Raw genomic sequence first — 16,359 nt, 5'->3', positions numbered from 1 at the left:
TCAATCTTACTGAAGGCAGTGCATGCATTGGAGGATATGAAACTTAAGATTTTGTGGATAATAGAATTTTCAATAGGGTAGCATTTTAACTAGCTATGTTTGCCAATGAGGAGATACTCCCAATGTGTTGCCATTGTGTTCTCATTAGGTTTTAACTGCATTTTTATTAATTGAATATGCACCACATTCTAAGCAATATCTGTATAATAGTCATATGAATAAATTATTATTATTCACTTAACATTTCTTTTCATGGAAGCTTTGATTCTTTTTTTAAGAAATCATTAGCAATAGCATAAAATCTCTTTGACTCCTAATGCTAAGGGAATGAGGAGGAGAGAATAAAGTCATGGGACACTGTCCTCCACTGAAAGTAAGGCAGCAGAAGGCTATGTATTCTTGCAAAATAACATTTGTATGACATGTAGAAGATGCATAGAAGCAGTTCACTGGGTTTCCAGTAGTGCAGAGCAATGTGCACAGAGACAAAGCTGTTATTATTTATATGTAGCAACAGGTAGGAGTTAGTGTTCACATTTTTAAATTTTAAATGATCAGTTGTCCCTTATGTAATTCATAGTGATTTATTTGTACATCCTGACTAAACAGTGTTAATGTCTTTCTAGGGCAGTTTCCTAATGTGAAATGTTTCTTCCTCCTCATCTGCACTTTAAGTTATTTTTAATTGAGATTTAAGAAATGATTTGTCACTGCTATTCTTAGTATTTAAAACTTGACTTTTGAGGACTACTAATTTGTTTAAATGGTATTCACTGAATTACATTGTGATCAGAAAGACACAATTCAGAATGCATTCCTTGGTAAATTTAATCCTAAAAATATACCAGGAAAGAGGTGAGCATTGTATCTTCAGCGTCTGTATAATCATTATGTGATTTATACTGCTAATTTTTTTCAACATTTTTAAATAAACTCAGAAACTGTATGTGGGGATAATTACAGACTGATGTAAAATGTGAAAGAGAAGCAGAGAGGAAATAATTTAAACTCTATCATACAGTTTGACACATATACACACAGAAATGACTTTTTAATACATGTACTCTATAGAGTGATGTATTTTCCTGAGCATTAAACAGTTTCCTCAGTATTTTCCAGTGCCATGCTTTTCATATGAGAATGATAGTTTGTTTCTGAATTTACTGCATGAATTTAGAAACAGCATAAGGATTATCACTCATTTGTATTATTAAAAAAATAATAATAATAATTTGTCTTGCTGTGTATTCAACACCTTTCCATCATTAAGATTAACAATAATAATAAAGTAATATTAATATACTATCAAAAACAGAATTTATCAGTGATTTGTCCTGTATATTGGTCACTGTCCAGTCTTCATCTACACTCCTATAGAACAGTGATTATGAGTGTATGAGCTTGTTTTTAACAATTAAAAAGTTCAGCATTGAAAAGGATCAGAACCATTCCTTTTGATCATATTTTACAGATATTTTTTAATCTTTTCAATGGACAACAAGTTTATTTGGGAATTCTTCCAATTCCTTTTATCAAAAATGTACTTTATCAAGCATCAGCTCTAGTGTATTACAGGCAATTTGCTGTCTTTGTCCATAGAAATTACAATAATTATCCATAATTCTTAAATTCAAAATTACTGATATTCCAACTGTTCTATAAAGTCTCTATTATTGATTAAAAGAGCTTAATTATTAATTCTTAGAATATAAATTTCTTTGTTACCACTTATTAAGACTGTTTATTGCTTTTTATCATCCATTTGTTTTTGTTTTTGTTTTTCCCCTGCTGTTCATACACAACAGGACTACCTGCATTATCAGATATGTTAGAAAAGTTAGAACACCAATTTATATGGTGCATTTGGAATTTTTCTACATAAGCATTGGTTTTCATTCCTACCTAGTAATAGATGAGTATCAGTAGTAGACTTATACTTTTGAATTTTTTAATTTTCTCTAGAAATATTTTAAACTTCCTATTTTTAATTTATCTGCTTTACTGGTTAGAGATTTCTCTGTGGTTTTCTTTAATAATAAATCTATTTCAATCCTAAAAATCATAGGCAACAAATATATGTAGATATATATCCACAGCATTAATCCATAAACGTACATTACTTTCATTTTTTCTTTATTTAAATAAGAAAATTTTATATGTTGTTAAAATGGCTTTAATTTCTGAAATTAGAGCATGTCTATACATGCTCTAAAATGTTACAACAAAATGAAATCTCACAAGTTATTTCAATATATGGTAAAAAAATAGATAGATAAATAAAATAAAATGCAAGTCTTCCCTTCCCTTCCCTTCCCTTCCCTTCCCTTCCCTTCCCTTCCCTTCCCTTCCCTTCCCTTCCCTTCCACACCTTCCCACACCTTCCCACACCATCCCTTCCCTTCTCCATCCCTTCCCTTCTCCTTCCCTTCCTTTCACCTTCCCTTCCCTTCCTTTCGCCTTCCCTTCCCTTCCTTCCCTTCCCTTCCCCTCCCCTCCTCCTCCCTTCCTTTCCCTTCCCTTCCCTTCCCTTCCTTCCCTCCCCTTCCCTTCCCTTCCCTTCCCTTCCCTTCCCTTCCCTTCCCTTCCCTTCCCTTACCCTTCCCTTCCCTTCCCTTCCCTTCCTTCCCTTCCCTTCCCTTCCCTCCTCCCTTCCCTTCCCTTCCCTTCCTCTCCCCTTCCCTTCCCTTCCCTTCCCCTTCTTCCTTCCCCTCCCTTCCCTTCCCTCTCCCTTCCCTCTCCCTTCCATCTCCCCCCTTCCCTCTCCCTCTTCCCTCCCCTCCCTCCATCTCCTTCCCCTCCTTCCCTCTCCCTTCCTTCTCTCCTCCCTTCCTTCTCTCCTCCCCTCCCCTCCACTCCCCTCCCTTCCCCTTGCCTCTTCTTTTCTGAAATATAAAGGAATTTCCAGTCTGGCTGCTTTTGAGTTCTGCAAAGTTACTGCGGCATAATATTGAACACACAGTTACAGAATGGCTTGAGTTGGAAAGTACCTTGAAGATCACCTAGTTCCAGCCCTTCTGTTCCCTGCTGAGGGCAGGGTTTCCTTCCTCAACAAATCAGGCTGCCCAGAATCTCATCCTGTCCTTGAACACCTCCAGGGATAGGGCATCCACAACTTCTCCAGATGTAGTACTCCAGATGGGCTCCCATGAGAGTTAAGTCCTACTTTACTAATAGTCTCCTCCCCCATCCATCTGGCCAGCCCTCTTTTGATGTATCCCAGAATACTTTTGGCCTTGCAGGCTGCAAGAGCACACTGGCAGCTCATGTTAGCTTTTCATCCACCAAAACCCCCAAGTCTTACTCAGCAGAACTGCTGAGTATATGTACAGACTGGGAGAAGTGAGTTCTTCTCCCTGGAATTGCCTTGACCAAAGTTTAACGCTTGCACTTGGATTTGTTGAACCTCTTCAGGTTCACATTGGACTGTTTTTCAAGCCCATCCTGGTCCTTCTGAGTGGCATCCCTTCCATTTGTTGTATCAACTACAGCACTCAGCTTGATGTCATCGTCAGTCTTGCTAAGGTTGGTCACATTCTCACTGTCTATATCACTGATAAAGATGTTGAAGAACACTGGTCCTAAGTCAGACGACTGGTAGAGATCACTCTTCACCAGTACAAAGTACCTGTGACTACTATTCCAGTTATGGGCATTGTTAACATCTTAAATGGACTACCTGTCCAGCTTTAGTTGCAACATAATAAGATATAGGAAAGCAGAAGAACTGATAAAGCTAAGTAGATGATTCAAAACCCTGCTTCTAATAAAAAGTTGAAGAGGTCTGGTCTATCTAACCTTGAAGATAAAAGCTTGCTATGGGTCAGGATAACAATCTATCAGTGCAACTACAAAAACTTATATACATTAGTAAGGAAGACAATATTGGAAGAAGTAAATAAATACATATATATGAATGTAAAACAACAACAACATTAAATTCCAGTTAGTGACAGATTATTGAAATAGATTATTCTGCAGATCTGTATTTAGCAATGTAACTCACACATTTGTGTGACTCACACATTCTAATAATAATAATAATAATAATAATAATAATAATAATAATAATAATAATAAATCATACCAATGAAAATCAAGTACACATACTAATCTATCTTTCTTTTTCTCTGAAAAATAAATAAATAAATAAATTGGAAAGGCCATCTTTTTGTTGTATGCAATGTTGTATTTTTACAGATTATATGTGTGGGAATGATATTTTATCAACCTTTACATGTTTCAATGTCTGACTACATTTCACGTATGATAAATGTAAAAATGAAATTATACTATGCACAGTAGAAAAGGTAATGTTACATTTGTAACCTTCAGTATAAAACCAGCCTTGACACTACCTGTTTTTTTTTTTTTCCAATATATTTTAGTTATCAGCTAGGTAAGTGATTAGAAGACAGAAAATATTTAAAGAATTATCACTGTAATTAAATTCAAATAAAGATGAATATGTGCTTGGTAGTACTGTGTTTCAGGTAAGTGACAGTAGATACAGAGTCCTCAGAGCAGAAAAGAGACAATTTCACTTTTAGCTGATAAATAGACAATATCTATTTGCTCTATGTGAGGGTATTACAAAGCAATACACAAATTACCTTCATTAAATATTTTCTTTGAGGATTAATGAACACTGATAATAAGTCACAGCAGCACAAATAAGTGCACTAAAATTATTTATGTAGTTGTGGTGGGATGCAACCCATAGTTATTCGTTTAAGAAGTTTTCAACAACATTTTATCTGAAGTGTGAAATGTATCCCATCATTAGACAGTGCAGCACATTGCACTCTTATTCCGTGGTTGGTACACTGATTATCTAAATATCAAGTGTGGTGATAGTGATTAAAAATGGTCTTGAGATGAAATAAGGTTTTGTAGTTTCAACAGGAGAAATCTATGCTTTTTTCCCTCATCATTTATTTATTTATTTATTTTAACTGAGTATTTCTGAATGGTACAGAAGCCATCGTGCAAACTTCATATTTATGTACAGCAAATTCAGCCCTTAATTTGAAGTGAATTAGTCCTTCTTTTGGTTAGAAGTGGAGGATTAGCTTTTTGTTTGTGGGATTTTTTTTATTTTTATTTTTTTACTGTTTTGTTCTTTATTACTGTTGTTTGTTTTGTATAATTGAGAAAGAGAGAATAATCAGCTTCTTCGGAGTTCCTAAAACTTTACATCACATTTTGGTTGTCATCAGTACTATTTATTCATTAGGTTGTGCCATCTTGTGGAATTGGAGTAATCAAGGGAAACCATAAATGGAGGAGATATATATTTTCTCAACTGGACATCATAGGAGATAGATTAGTATATATCTTACCATGTTGCAAAAAGAATACATAAATCAGGCTTCTTTCTTTTGCTAACACTGTAATTCCACAAAGAAAGACTTCAGCATTGCCATAGAGCTAGCATTTTTTGCATCAGAATGATATGTCCAGAAATGTCACACAGCGCTAACAAAAATGGTGAGATGCCAGTGATCCATTTTCACCCCTTATGAGAAATATGTAACATTGTGACAGCTCAGGAATTAGTGTTGTGAAACAGAGAAAATAGATCTACTAAATTGTTTAAGAAATGATAGCGAAGAAAATTTCACACCATACAATACAATAAAGTCCTTTTGGCAGGAGACAGATGTGCTCTTCTTACCATTTCATCATCAAATGGCCTAGATTTTCATTTTCATGACCTTCAGAGAACAGTCACAAAACTCCTCAGAAGCTTCTGTAAATAAGCTTTCATAAAAGAAAACACCAGATTTGCTGCTACCAATATGATTTAAATAATTTCCATTCTGAGATTTTGCATATAACAGAACTTGCCAGAAGGCTACTTATCCAGCCCAAGTCACAGAAGAGTGCCAGCTTACAACTGCCTCTATAATTCATACTTTCTCTTTTTATTCCCCATGTTACTGTGTGCTTTGATGAATAGTCAGTAAACAAAATTTTCATTTGCATTGGCAGTCAACTGCAATTTCCAGGAGGGGCTCTGCATCATCTCTGTGATTTCAACATAGGTATCATATCAAACATTAAAAAAAAAGCCATAAAAATAAAAAATGTGTTTAGCATATATATTTTTAAAATTCCCTATTCTTCTGTATACTGCAGTTCCTTGTTTTCACCTAAACTTTTTATTATTTTATTTATTTATTTATTTTACCTATTGAAAGCAAAGTGAGTAGAGCATGAAGAAAACTTTTACTCAGCTTTACACTAGTTGTTTCTTTTCTTAAAAAGCTGACTTCAGTTGGCTCATCTCTAGAATCATTACTTCACAATTTTGCAGTAATAGCTTTGTTTATTTAGATTTTGGCAGTTCTTACATTTAGCTTTAAAATGCTCCCAAAGTCAGAATTATTTAACTGTCAAACTTGAGACACATGTCTGGAATTTAATGTCCTATTGAAAAGCTAATGCACTGAAAGTTGTGCTATATGCTTAATCAAACAATATTGGTTCTAAAATCTCTTAAATCATTACAGGAAAATACAAGCTTGAAGTTTACTAACTGAAGTAATCTGTATGCAGATTGAACTAGTTTCTTAGTCTTTGGCATCTTCTTGGTTTGAAATTCACTCATCAATTTACCATTTCATAAAAGTGGGATTTCAGATGACATTTAAATGCAAGGCCTTTCATGTAATTTACACCTGCACCTGTGATGAACAGCTGTTGTACTTGTGATACATAACGTTTTGATGTTGTTCTAGAATATTTTAGTGTGTGCTTATAGTGTGAAGAATTAACTTGGAAAAAATAGCAGTGTTATAGAGTTTTGATTCTCCATCATCTCTTTATTAGTTATTCAGTTATGCACGCTACTGTTGGGGGGGGGGGGAGGAAGGGCAGGAACGGCAGAAAATTAAATGATTCCTGTGACTGAGAATCCTTAATATGCAATCCTGTGATTCAAGAACCCTAAAATTTAGTATTTCTGGAATGCAAACATGAATATGAAAAACAGTGGGGTTTTTTTGGTTTTTTTTTTCTTCCCTACCATGGCTTAAAATTTAGAAGTAGAGGGTTTGTTCAATGGATCAATTACAAGGTACACCCACTTTCCCATAACTGAAGTAGTTCTTTTAACAACTTTGTGAGATCCTCCATCTATTTCTGTCAGCTAAGATCCCTTGAGTCCTCAAATCTCAAGCTAACTGTGGTTGTTTCTGATTGTTCTGTATAGCATACTGTGGAAATTTCAGTTTCCCTGAGGTATTTCCACTGAAATTTATGCATAGTGTATGGACATAACCTTCCAAATTATATCTAAGACTGTACAGAACTCATTAGATAGGTCCAAAAGAAACTTCATATGGTCAGATCAGTTCTAATGATCCTTCAGAAGCATCCAAAATCCTTTGGATGTTTGAAAGTGTAGTCTGATGATAAGAAATCAAAGTTATCATTTTTGTCTGAGCTTTGGATTTTTGGTGCTTGCCAGGAATACAAATGCTGTGCATATGCACAAATAAAAGTGTTAACTGAAGTTTAATGGCATAAATTGTTTGAATTTTAGATTCAGAAGAAATTCTGTTGCTTTTTTCAAACTTGAAAAGTGAGCACACATCATCTTAATGAGGTTCAACAAGGTCAAACATGTTAGGGCAGTGTGTACAGACTGAGAGTAGGACTCATTGAGAGTAGTTATGCTGAGAAGGACTTAGGTGTCATAGTGAATTAAAAGCTGGACACAAGCCAAGTTTTTGCAGTCTGGAGGACCTGGTCTGCTTAAAAAGAGGGGTGCCAGCAGGGTGAGGGGGGTGATTGTCCCTCTCTACTATGCCCTCATGAGGCCCCATCTTGAGTACTGCTTCCACGTCTGGGGCACTCAGTACGAAAGGATGTGGAGCTGTTCAAGAAGGTCCAAAGAAGGGCCACTAAGATGATCAGAGGGCTGGAGCACCTCCCCTACAAAGACAGGCTGAGAGAGCTGGGCTTGATTTTCCTTGAGAAGAAAGGGCTCTAGGAAAATCTCATTGCAGATTTACAGTACTTAAAATGTAACCAGGAGGGAGACAGGCTTTGCGTAGTATGGTAGTTCTAGGATAATATGGAATGGTTTTAAACTGAAAGACTGGAGATTTAGGTTAGATTTTAGAAATAATTCTTTACTTAGAGATCGACGAGACATAGGATCAGGTTGTCCTTGGAAGTTGTGGATGCCCCATGCAGGTGTACAACAGTAGATTGGATGGGACCCTGAGAAACATCATATAGTGCTTGAATTAGTGGTTAACAATTCTGTCCATGTCTGGGTGGCTAGAACTGGATGATCTTTAAGATCCTTTCCATCCCATCCTACAATTCTATAATGTTTTTTTCAAACTCCTGTTCCAGTACTCATTCACTCACCACTCATTTTTATGAGCAAAAATCATTTACAAGTTGACAAAATGACAGCATCCCTACATACTCAGCATCAGCAAAAACTAAGTCTTTTATTCCCTTGGAGGTACCAAACTTCATTGCCTAAATCCTTTCCCTGGAAGTAGTTCTAATTAATTAATGAATAATTCACTGTGTGTGTATTTTTAGGGTACAAATATAGTAAATTTTACTCCATGTGTACTGCCACTGAACCTAGAATGATGACAACTTTAGATTTAGTCTGAACTACTTTTACACCAGAGTAATTATTGAGAGTGACTGATTGTTTTTTTGCTTTGGTAACAGGTGTCTTCAATCAAAAATCTATTCATTTTCCTTGAGCTCTTATATTCATCATCACTTTGTTGAATTTCATGCTACCATAAATCATTTCTGCAAGATAAGACTTCATAGCAAAATGTAGCAATGAAATTTTCAGACAGAAATATTTTTGCTAATTAGTATTTTGCTTGAAACAGCAACAGAGAAAGGAAATTTTGAACACTGAGAGCTCTCCATGAGCCCTAAATTCCTCAGGGTCCCATGTAACTGCTCAGACTTGCAAATAGATCTGCAGTTCTCTGTTTTGCAAAAGTCTTCCCCAACCTTGTAATGACTGTATTTAGTCTTTTGACATAGCATTTTCACTATCAGTTTTTAATGAGAAAATTTTCATCTGGCTTCAAAACTGGATTGAACTTCTTCAAAACCAAACCTGAACATCATGCATCTACATATGACTTACACTTCTGTCTCATATTGGCTGATATGCAATTAATATCTTCATGTTGCTACTAAAGCTGATGAAACCCATGCAATTTATGTCTAAAACCTTAGAACTTACTGTACCAGTGGAGCAGCATGCATCTTGGGGAGGTGGGAGGGATTTTGCATACCTGAGCTAGTCTTGACTCTTCTAATTTTGGAGTTATATCTTTAAAAACTATCATAGCAAGTGATTACAGAACAGTCTGTCTCATAAGTATTGTGGTAAATAGCTGAGAATTTTATAGATATATTTTTTAATTAAAGTGAAAATAAGCTAAGGTAGTAACATAAGAGAACAATGTTTAGAAAAAATATACATAAGGTTAAGGCTTTCAGGTCTAATTTGCATAATTTCATATGAATACTTCCCTGCAAGGTCTAAATTAGAATCTCATTATTTTTACTGATATATCTAACACAAAGACATTTATGCATTTAGACTTGTAATAAATCAAAATATAATTTCATGCAGATTTTCTTTTCTTAATAATTTTAGATATAATGGGGAAAATATATACTTCTCAGTTGTACAGAATGATTCCTAGGATAAAAATTATAACCAGGGCTCAGGCTTTGAATATCATTTTTAAAATAAATCACTTTGATTGTTCTTTGATCCACCAGGTTATGAGAAAAATCACTTGATATTTTTGGTTTTAGGAATTATTGATTGACTTATAGGGATTTATGCTTCCTTAGGAACAATCCTCAACTTCTTCAGATAAGCAGATATAGAAGATGACAGAAATGTAATAAAGTTATACCACCTGCAAAGTAGGCTAAGAGCTATTAGATAGTGCTGAATTTCAAAACAGAAGTTCAAACACTGTTTATACAAACACGAAAAAGTCATCCATATCTCTATAGGAAGCATTCTATTACATTTCATTGAAAATTTCAACTAGTGAAGAAAATAATTCTTTATATGTTATTTCTGGATTGACCTTGAATAATTAGGAATGAGAATTATCTGAGTATGTTGAATAATTTAATTATTTCTTCTTAATCTGTGCTCTCAGGAAACTTGTGAGCTTAATTCTTTGAAAAAACAAAAACAGTTATCGTCACTTCTAAAACAAATGTAAGTTTTAAAATGTTTTAGCTCTTGTTTTGTTTCTAGATTATTTAAATAGATCTAATCAAATTTGCTTTAATGCATCATAGCAACAGAAAATATTGTTTCCATTATAGTTTTCTCCTATTTTTCTGTTTTGTTTTAGAGATCATCTATAGCTGGGTGTTTAATGAGTTCCCATCCTTTGTGGCAGAAGATAGTAGACGCTTCATCTCCCAGGAGACAGGCAATCTCTACATCTCCAAGGTGCAACCATCTGATGTTGGCAGCTATATATGCCTGGTAAAAAATACAGTGACAAATGCCAGAGTTTTGAGTCCTCCTACGCCTCTGACACTTAGGAATGATGGTAAGAATTATGTTATTGCTGGGTATTACACAGAAGTAAAAATTGTTTAAGTAATGCAAGAACCATGATTATTTGTTTGCTTTTACTTTCAATAAAAGCATGTGTACTTCTGAGACCAGCAAGGAAAAGGTGTCCATGAAGACAATTTTTTAAAACATCTTACAGTTGTGAGACTATTTAGATATCTGAAGTCAAGTGCAGACTGACACCTCCTGAAGTACTTTGTTTGAAACACGTACTCCCTTTTGCTATTCTTATGCTTTATCACTGAGAGAGTGAAACAAATTTCCTTTCTCAGTAATGTTTGGTTCTGTAGGACTCCATACCACTGCCAAATACAGGTGACTATTGTCACTTTGATGCCCTTGGGCGTCTGAGATATCCACAGGAGGTGGGCAAACATAGCAGAGTACATAAAGTACACCTATTCCCTTACAGTCCAGCTGGCTGCAAAGAGAGAAGTAGTGATGAATTTCAACCGGTACAAGAAAAGTGGTTAGAAAACTGAACAGACTCCAGTGCTTAAAACATTATGTTCTGAAGTCTTGTTACCCTTCCAGGCTCCAGTTCACTCCATTGATTAAGGACCACCATGAATATAACAATAGATTGGATTGCAAAGATAGCTAACTACTCAGGTGCTTTAGAATTCCGTGAAGGCATGTCACTGCAGTAGTTGTTCTATTTTTTCTGTAATGAAGTACCTAAACATTATTTTCCAGAACTAGCCTAGAACTTGGAGTAACTCAGTCATTTCCAGTTTTCAAGGGAAAACACCTTCCAATAATATTCCCTATAAGGCAGCACGGCATCTCAGTATCAGTTATGTGTATCTCTGACTCTATTTATATAGCTCCCTATAGAGAATATTTTTGTTTGTTTGTTTGCTAATAAAACATTTATACTTATCTTCCGTTTTCCATCAAAATAATCTTAGTTTTGACAGTAAAAGTTAATAATTCCACAAGTGCCTATATTTTTTTCCAAGATGAATTCCTAGCTCTTCAGAAATTCATTCCAGCAATTCATGATATATGAATTCACATTAGTATAAATCAGAAAGACAGTCTGAGGCTTTTGTTTTTCTTACAAATTTATTTAGCACTAAGACTATTCCTGTACTACAGAAGCATTATAAAGACCGGACATAAGCAGAGATTATTTAGTTTTACAGACTAAATAAAAAAGTGTGTTCATAGATTAGAGTGGATCTAATGGATAAAGTTAATCTTTATTCATTGTAACTAAATTGAAAGCTCTATCTGCAGAATGTGCAGTCTCTGAAAGTAAAAAAGCTGCATGTTTTACTGCATCATTTATGATTTTCAATTTTTTTTGTTCAGTGCTTATGATAATTATTGCACTGTTGGTCTTTAGTTTTACCAAACGAACAAAGCAAGCCTGATCTTTTCACTATTACTCCTTTGAACACAAAAATAATAATACAAAATCAGCTAAATTATTTTTAATCAATTCAAATTATGACATATTGTCATATTTATTATTTTATATTGCTCTACTGTTTACATGTTAAATCTTTTCATGTTCTTATTGGGTTCCAATTGTGTGTAGTGATTCAATGGATTCAACATATTCAGCTATTCTGTGTTTCTGTGAATAGTTATCTATAATCTACTCTATGGTCACACAGAAGTGGGGAGAGTAAAGAGTTATCAAGGATGCAGTTGACTTCACTGAGCTAGGGAATAAAATAATGCAAATTTCCCTTAGTGTCAAATGAGTAGTATATACCAGCCTCAAGCAAATTTGTGTTTCACTGGTGAATGTCATACAATTGCGATAATGCAACCTTCTAAACTGTGCTGGAATATCAGGGAAGCTTTAGCACTTAACTGCTTCTGAACGACTTCCCAATTTATTTTTCCACATGTATGCATTCCTACTGGACTTCCATGCCTTTTTTACCTATCGGAAATTCTGAAAAATCCCCTTTAATATAGAGTTCTTAAGTATTTGTTTATAGATTATAATAAATGTGGGAAATAAAAATGACATTAAAGAAAATATGCATATATCTGAAAATTTATTTGCCACTATGTTGCTGAAATCTGCTGTAATATTTTTACAAGCATATTTTTTACAAGCATATTTTAGAATATTCAAATAAAATTAATTACATTCCACTTCAAATATTTACTTGTGTGCAAAAATCCTACAGCATTCTGAGTTCTAGCAGTTGGGATCCCAACTGGCATCAGTACATTTGTCAGAAACTACAGAAGGTCTTGTGGTTTAAAACAATTTTTACAAATGGCACTGTATAAATAAAATATTTAAATGTTCTCAAATATCTGGACATATGTATTAATTAACTCAAAAATATTCTTTTTTATATATTTGCAATTGTTCTTTTTATATGCAAACATATATTAAAAGCAGATATATACCTGTACTCAGAGGAATGAAAATCTTTTCACAGAAATACTCGTATGAAAACATTTGTCCCTAGGTATCTATAAGGAAGAAAGAGAGTAACTTTCTTTCAAACTCTTCAAGGATGTAGGAACTTCTTTGGCTTTTATTAATCATTTATTTCTTTCATAATGAGTCTCAGGGAGGTAGTTAGCTCCTTGGTATGAAGCAGATTAAATAAAAACAAGAAATCCTTCAATGGATTCTCAATAACACGATTACCATATTTTTTCAGATGTCCTAGAGAATTAGTTGTTTCAAACAATTCAGTCTTCCTCCAAAATGGTTTATACACTATGAGAAAATAAAAACTTATTGGGAAAAAAAGTGTATAGTTTCAGTAACTGCTGGTATAAGGCATTAGAAACTGAGGAATTATTCAATAACTGTTTACAAGTAATAAACAGTGTTGTTAAAATGGATCTTCGTAGACCTGATTGCAGACTGGGAGCAGTAAAATATCTTGACTAATAAAAACAACAGAAAGCTTTTTCCAATTTAGGGAGTACAAACCTAGGGAGTATGAAACATCTGAGGTTAGACTGAATAAAGCACATATTTTAAGTTAAGTTCACACTTTTTCAGTCCACTGTTGCTACCTTATTTTATTCCCCCCCCCCCCCCCCCCCCCCCCCCCCCTTTAAAAATTGTTGACTTTAACATTATTACTTTATAGGAGAGAATTAAGTCATTCTTTATATTATCCATGTGTAGACTGTTTAGTACAGTTTCAGATATCAGAGTTTTCTAGTATTTTCTAGTGTGTTCCATTAGAGTAAATTATGAGTAGCTTATAAAATTGGTGTATATTGGTGTATTATATTAACAGTCTTATGTAACTGAACTAAGAACTTATTCTTTGCCAAAATAGTTTTGTGAACTAAATTGTCTGCTCATAGTTAATTCTATTAATTTCCCTGAGACTCTGTGTGATTTATAGTATTGCATTGGCATATGGATATCTAGGCATTAAGTGTATTAATTTGTAATTTTCAGTGATACAGTGTCTTTTGCATGTTCATATTCAAGTTGAACTTTGGGCTGTATTGTTTGAACATCATAATTTTAGTATAATCTACAAACTTATTACGTATAGATTTGAGTCATGCATCTCAAACCAAATATATATAGAGAGACACTTAAAATGCAGATCTTCAGGGAAAATACTCATTTGTCACAAGAAGACTAATATGGACACCTCTAGTTTACACTACAGATAAATGACAGGAGAAAAGATCATACATGAGCATTGCTGCAGCAGTTAGTTTCTCAATTAAAATCTTCTTGCTTCTGGAAAGAGATTCTCAAAACAAATCATAATTACAGTGTAGTAAGAAACTCATATGCTGACCTGGAAAACTGTTAAAAATGTGTTACGTGCTAGGACAAGCTCAGGTGGTTTCCCAGAAGCTGACAAGATTATCCAAAAAAGTAAGAATTACTAATAATTTTGCAATTAGAATACTATGTAGGCTGCAAAAGAACAAGATTAACACTCCTACACCATCTGACTAAGATCAGGAACTTCACTCAAAGTTATCAGGCAAGTACTCTAAACTGCTGAACAGTGGAATGTGTATCTTTTGCTGACAAAATAATGGCAAGAATAAATCTGTGCCTAACCTTTCTCCTGAGTATATGAAAACTTTGGATTTTGTTTTCTCTCTAGTATTCTAATGATGTTTGTGTCAGGAATCTTATATTCCCCAGTAACTACTGCCTTAAAAGCCCATCAATTATTTATTCAACTATACCTTCTAACTTGCTTGATTTAAATAGGTTTCTGAAGTTAAAGAGCTATTACTTAAGCAGTTTTAAAGAAACCCAAATCATTTTAGCTGAAAAGATTTAAGGGACCATTATGGAAGTTTATGCTCTGGGAGCTTCAAGAGTGTAGTTAGTACCTGGAAGATAAGTGGACTAGAAGCATTAGCCTCTACACAGCTGAAGTGATATATGATGATTTCTCAGCAGTTTGATTTTTTCCCCCATGAAATAAAAAAATGTTCTTGTATGGATACAGTTATAAACTCAGAATTTTTCTGCAAAGCTATGGATAGTCAGGAAAAATGAAAAGGCAAAGCAGTCCTTTCTGAAGTGGTAATGATTGATATCCTATCTGTAGCTTGTTCAGTTGTACTTAACTATAGCAAAGACTGACAATGAGAAACCAATCTTAGTATTTTATTCTTTTTTCCATTTCCATTAAATGTCCCTCAGGAGATGATGTAATTTTTTTCAGTTATATTAATACCTGTAAATGTTTTCAATTCTACTGCATCTGTCCCTGTGGCATGTGAACATCTCACAATCAATGTTTATCAAATTTCTGTGATTTAATGAATTATGTTGTCACTTCTGTTTCATGAAGACAGTACTGTATCCAAGGATGCATAGGACAATTTTCATAGCAGAGATATGAACTCAAGTCAAAGATTTCCATCTAAGTCATACTACAAATTAAAATTCTTTTTATGTAGATTTTTTCTCATTTAAAGTTTTTACAATTACTTTTTTTCAGTAATCATAGGTATCACAGAAAGGACATTAGTGTTTCAGTTCAGCTTTACCTGGCCAGGGAAGAGTCTGAGCGGACAACAATGTGGACAGTTTTCAATCCAATACACACTGACAAGGTACAGATCTACAGATGAGGAAACATAAGGGAAGATGACTTGTCAGAAAATAAAGGACAAGATTTATTTACACCCAGTCTGATGAATATTGAAATGCTGGGGTCACCTCTAGGAAGGTTAGGGGTGCAAGATTGTCAGAAAGGAGGTATTTTAATGGTAAGGTAGAGCTTAGGAGAGTTGTCTTTGGATCACATGATCTCCATGGTCCCTTATTGCATTTTTATTTTGTGCTGATCAATTTTATTTATTGCTGTATTTCATGCTTGAAAATTGGAACTAAAAAATGACAGAGGAAATTTTTTTTATGGACATAACCAAACATAATTTGTGTGTCTGACAGATCCATTCTAGTTAACAAAGCTCAAGACCTCAGTATTTCCTAAAAATTCAAGTTTCTTTTAGTGCCTGATGCAAATTAACAAAGATCTTGAAAAAAAGAAAATGATTGTTTTACTACCACTGATAGTGACCAAAACAGAAACTGGGTAAGATAAATAGCCTGAAGGCACTACAGTCACAGCAAAGCAATTATATTGTAACATGGAAAGGTAAAACCTTGATAATCCCCTTGAAGTTTATGCAAATATGATGACCTCTTTGGTCTCAAACATTGTAAACAATTAGGATTAAAAATATCGCTTTCCAGTAATAGACTTTTGTTTCCTATTTTTCACAAAGAGCATTGATGTCTTACAGACAAT

The 16,359-nt window shown here is 34.2% G+C and overlaps 1 protein-coding gene across 7 annotated transcripts in view; it reads left to right on the top strand.

The window, feature by feature from the left end:
• The window catches only part of CNTN5 (contactin 5), a 544,426-nt gene that overhangs the window by 387,215 nt on the left and 140,852 nt on the right, over positions 1 to 16,359 (top strand). For all 7 annotated transcript variants that reach the window (XR_004305984.1, XM_032442190.1, XM_032442192.1 and 4 more), the window contains one exon: positions 10,386 to 10,589. Coding sequence is in view for 6 of the 7 variants with exons in the window: in XM_032442190.1 (XP_032298081.1) it covers positions 10,386 to 10,589 (204 nt within the window). In the remaining variant the exon portion in view is untranslated. The remainder of the gene's footprint in view (positions 1 to 10,385; positions 10,590 to 16,359) is intronic.

This window comes from Coturnix japonica, chromosome 1, assembly GCF_001577835.2.
Source record: "Coturnix japonica isolate 7356 chromosome 1, Coturnix japonica 2.1, whole genome shotgun sequence".
In the NCBI taxonomy this organism is placed as follows: Eukaryota; Metazoa; Chordata; class Aves; order Galliformes; family Phasianidae; genus Coturnix; species Coturnix japonica.
Note: the sequence above shows the minus strand (reverse complement) of the source record. Positions and strands in the feature narration are given on the sequence as shown.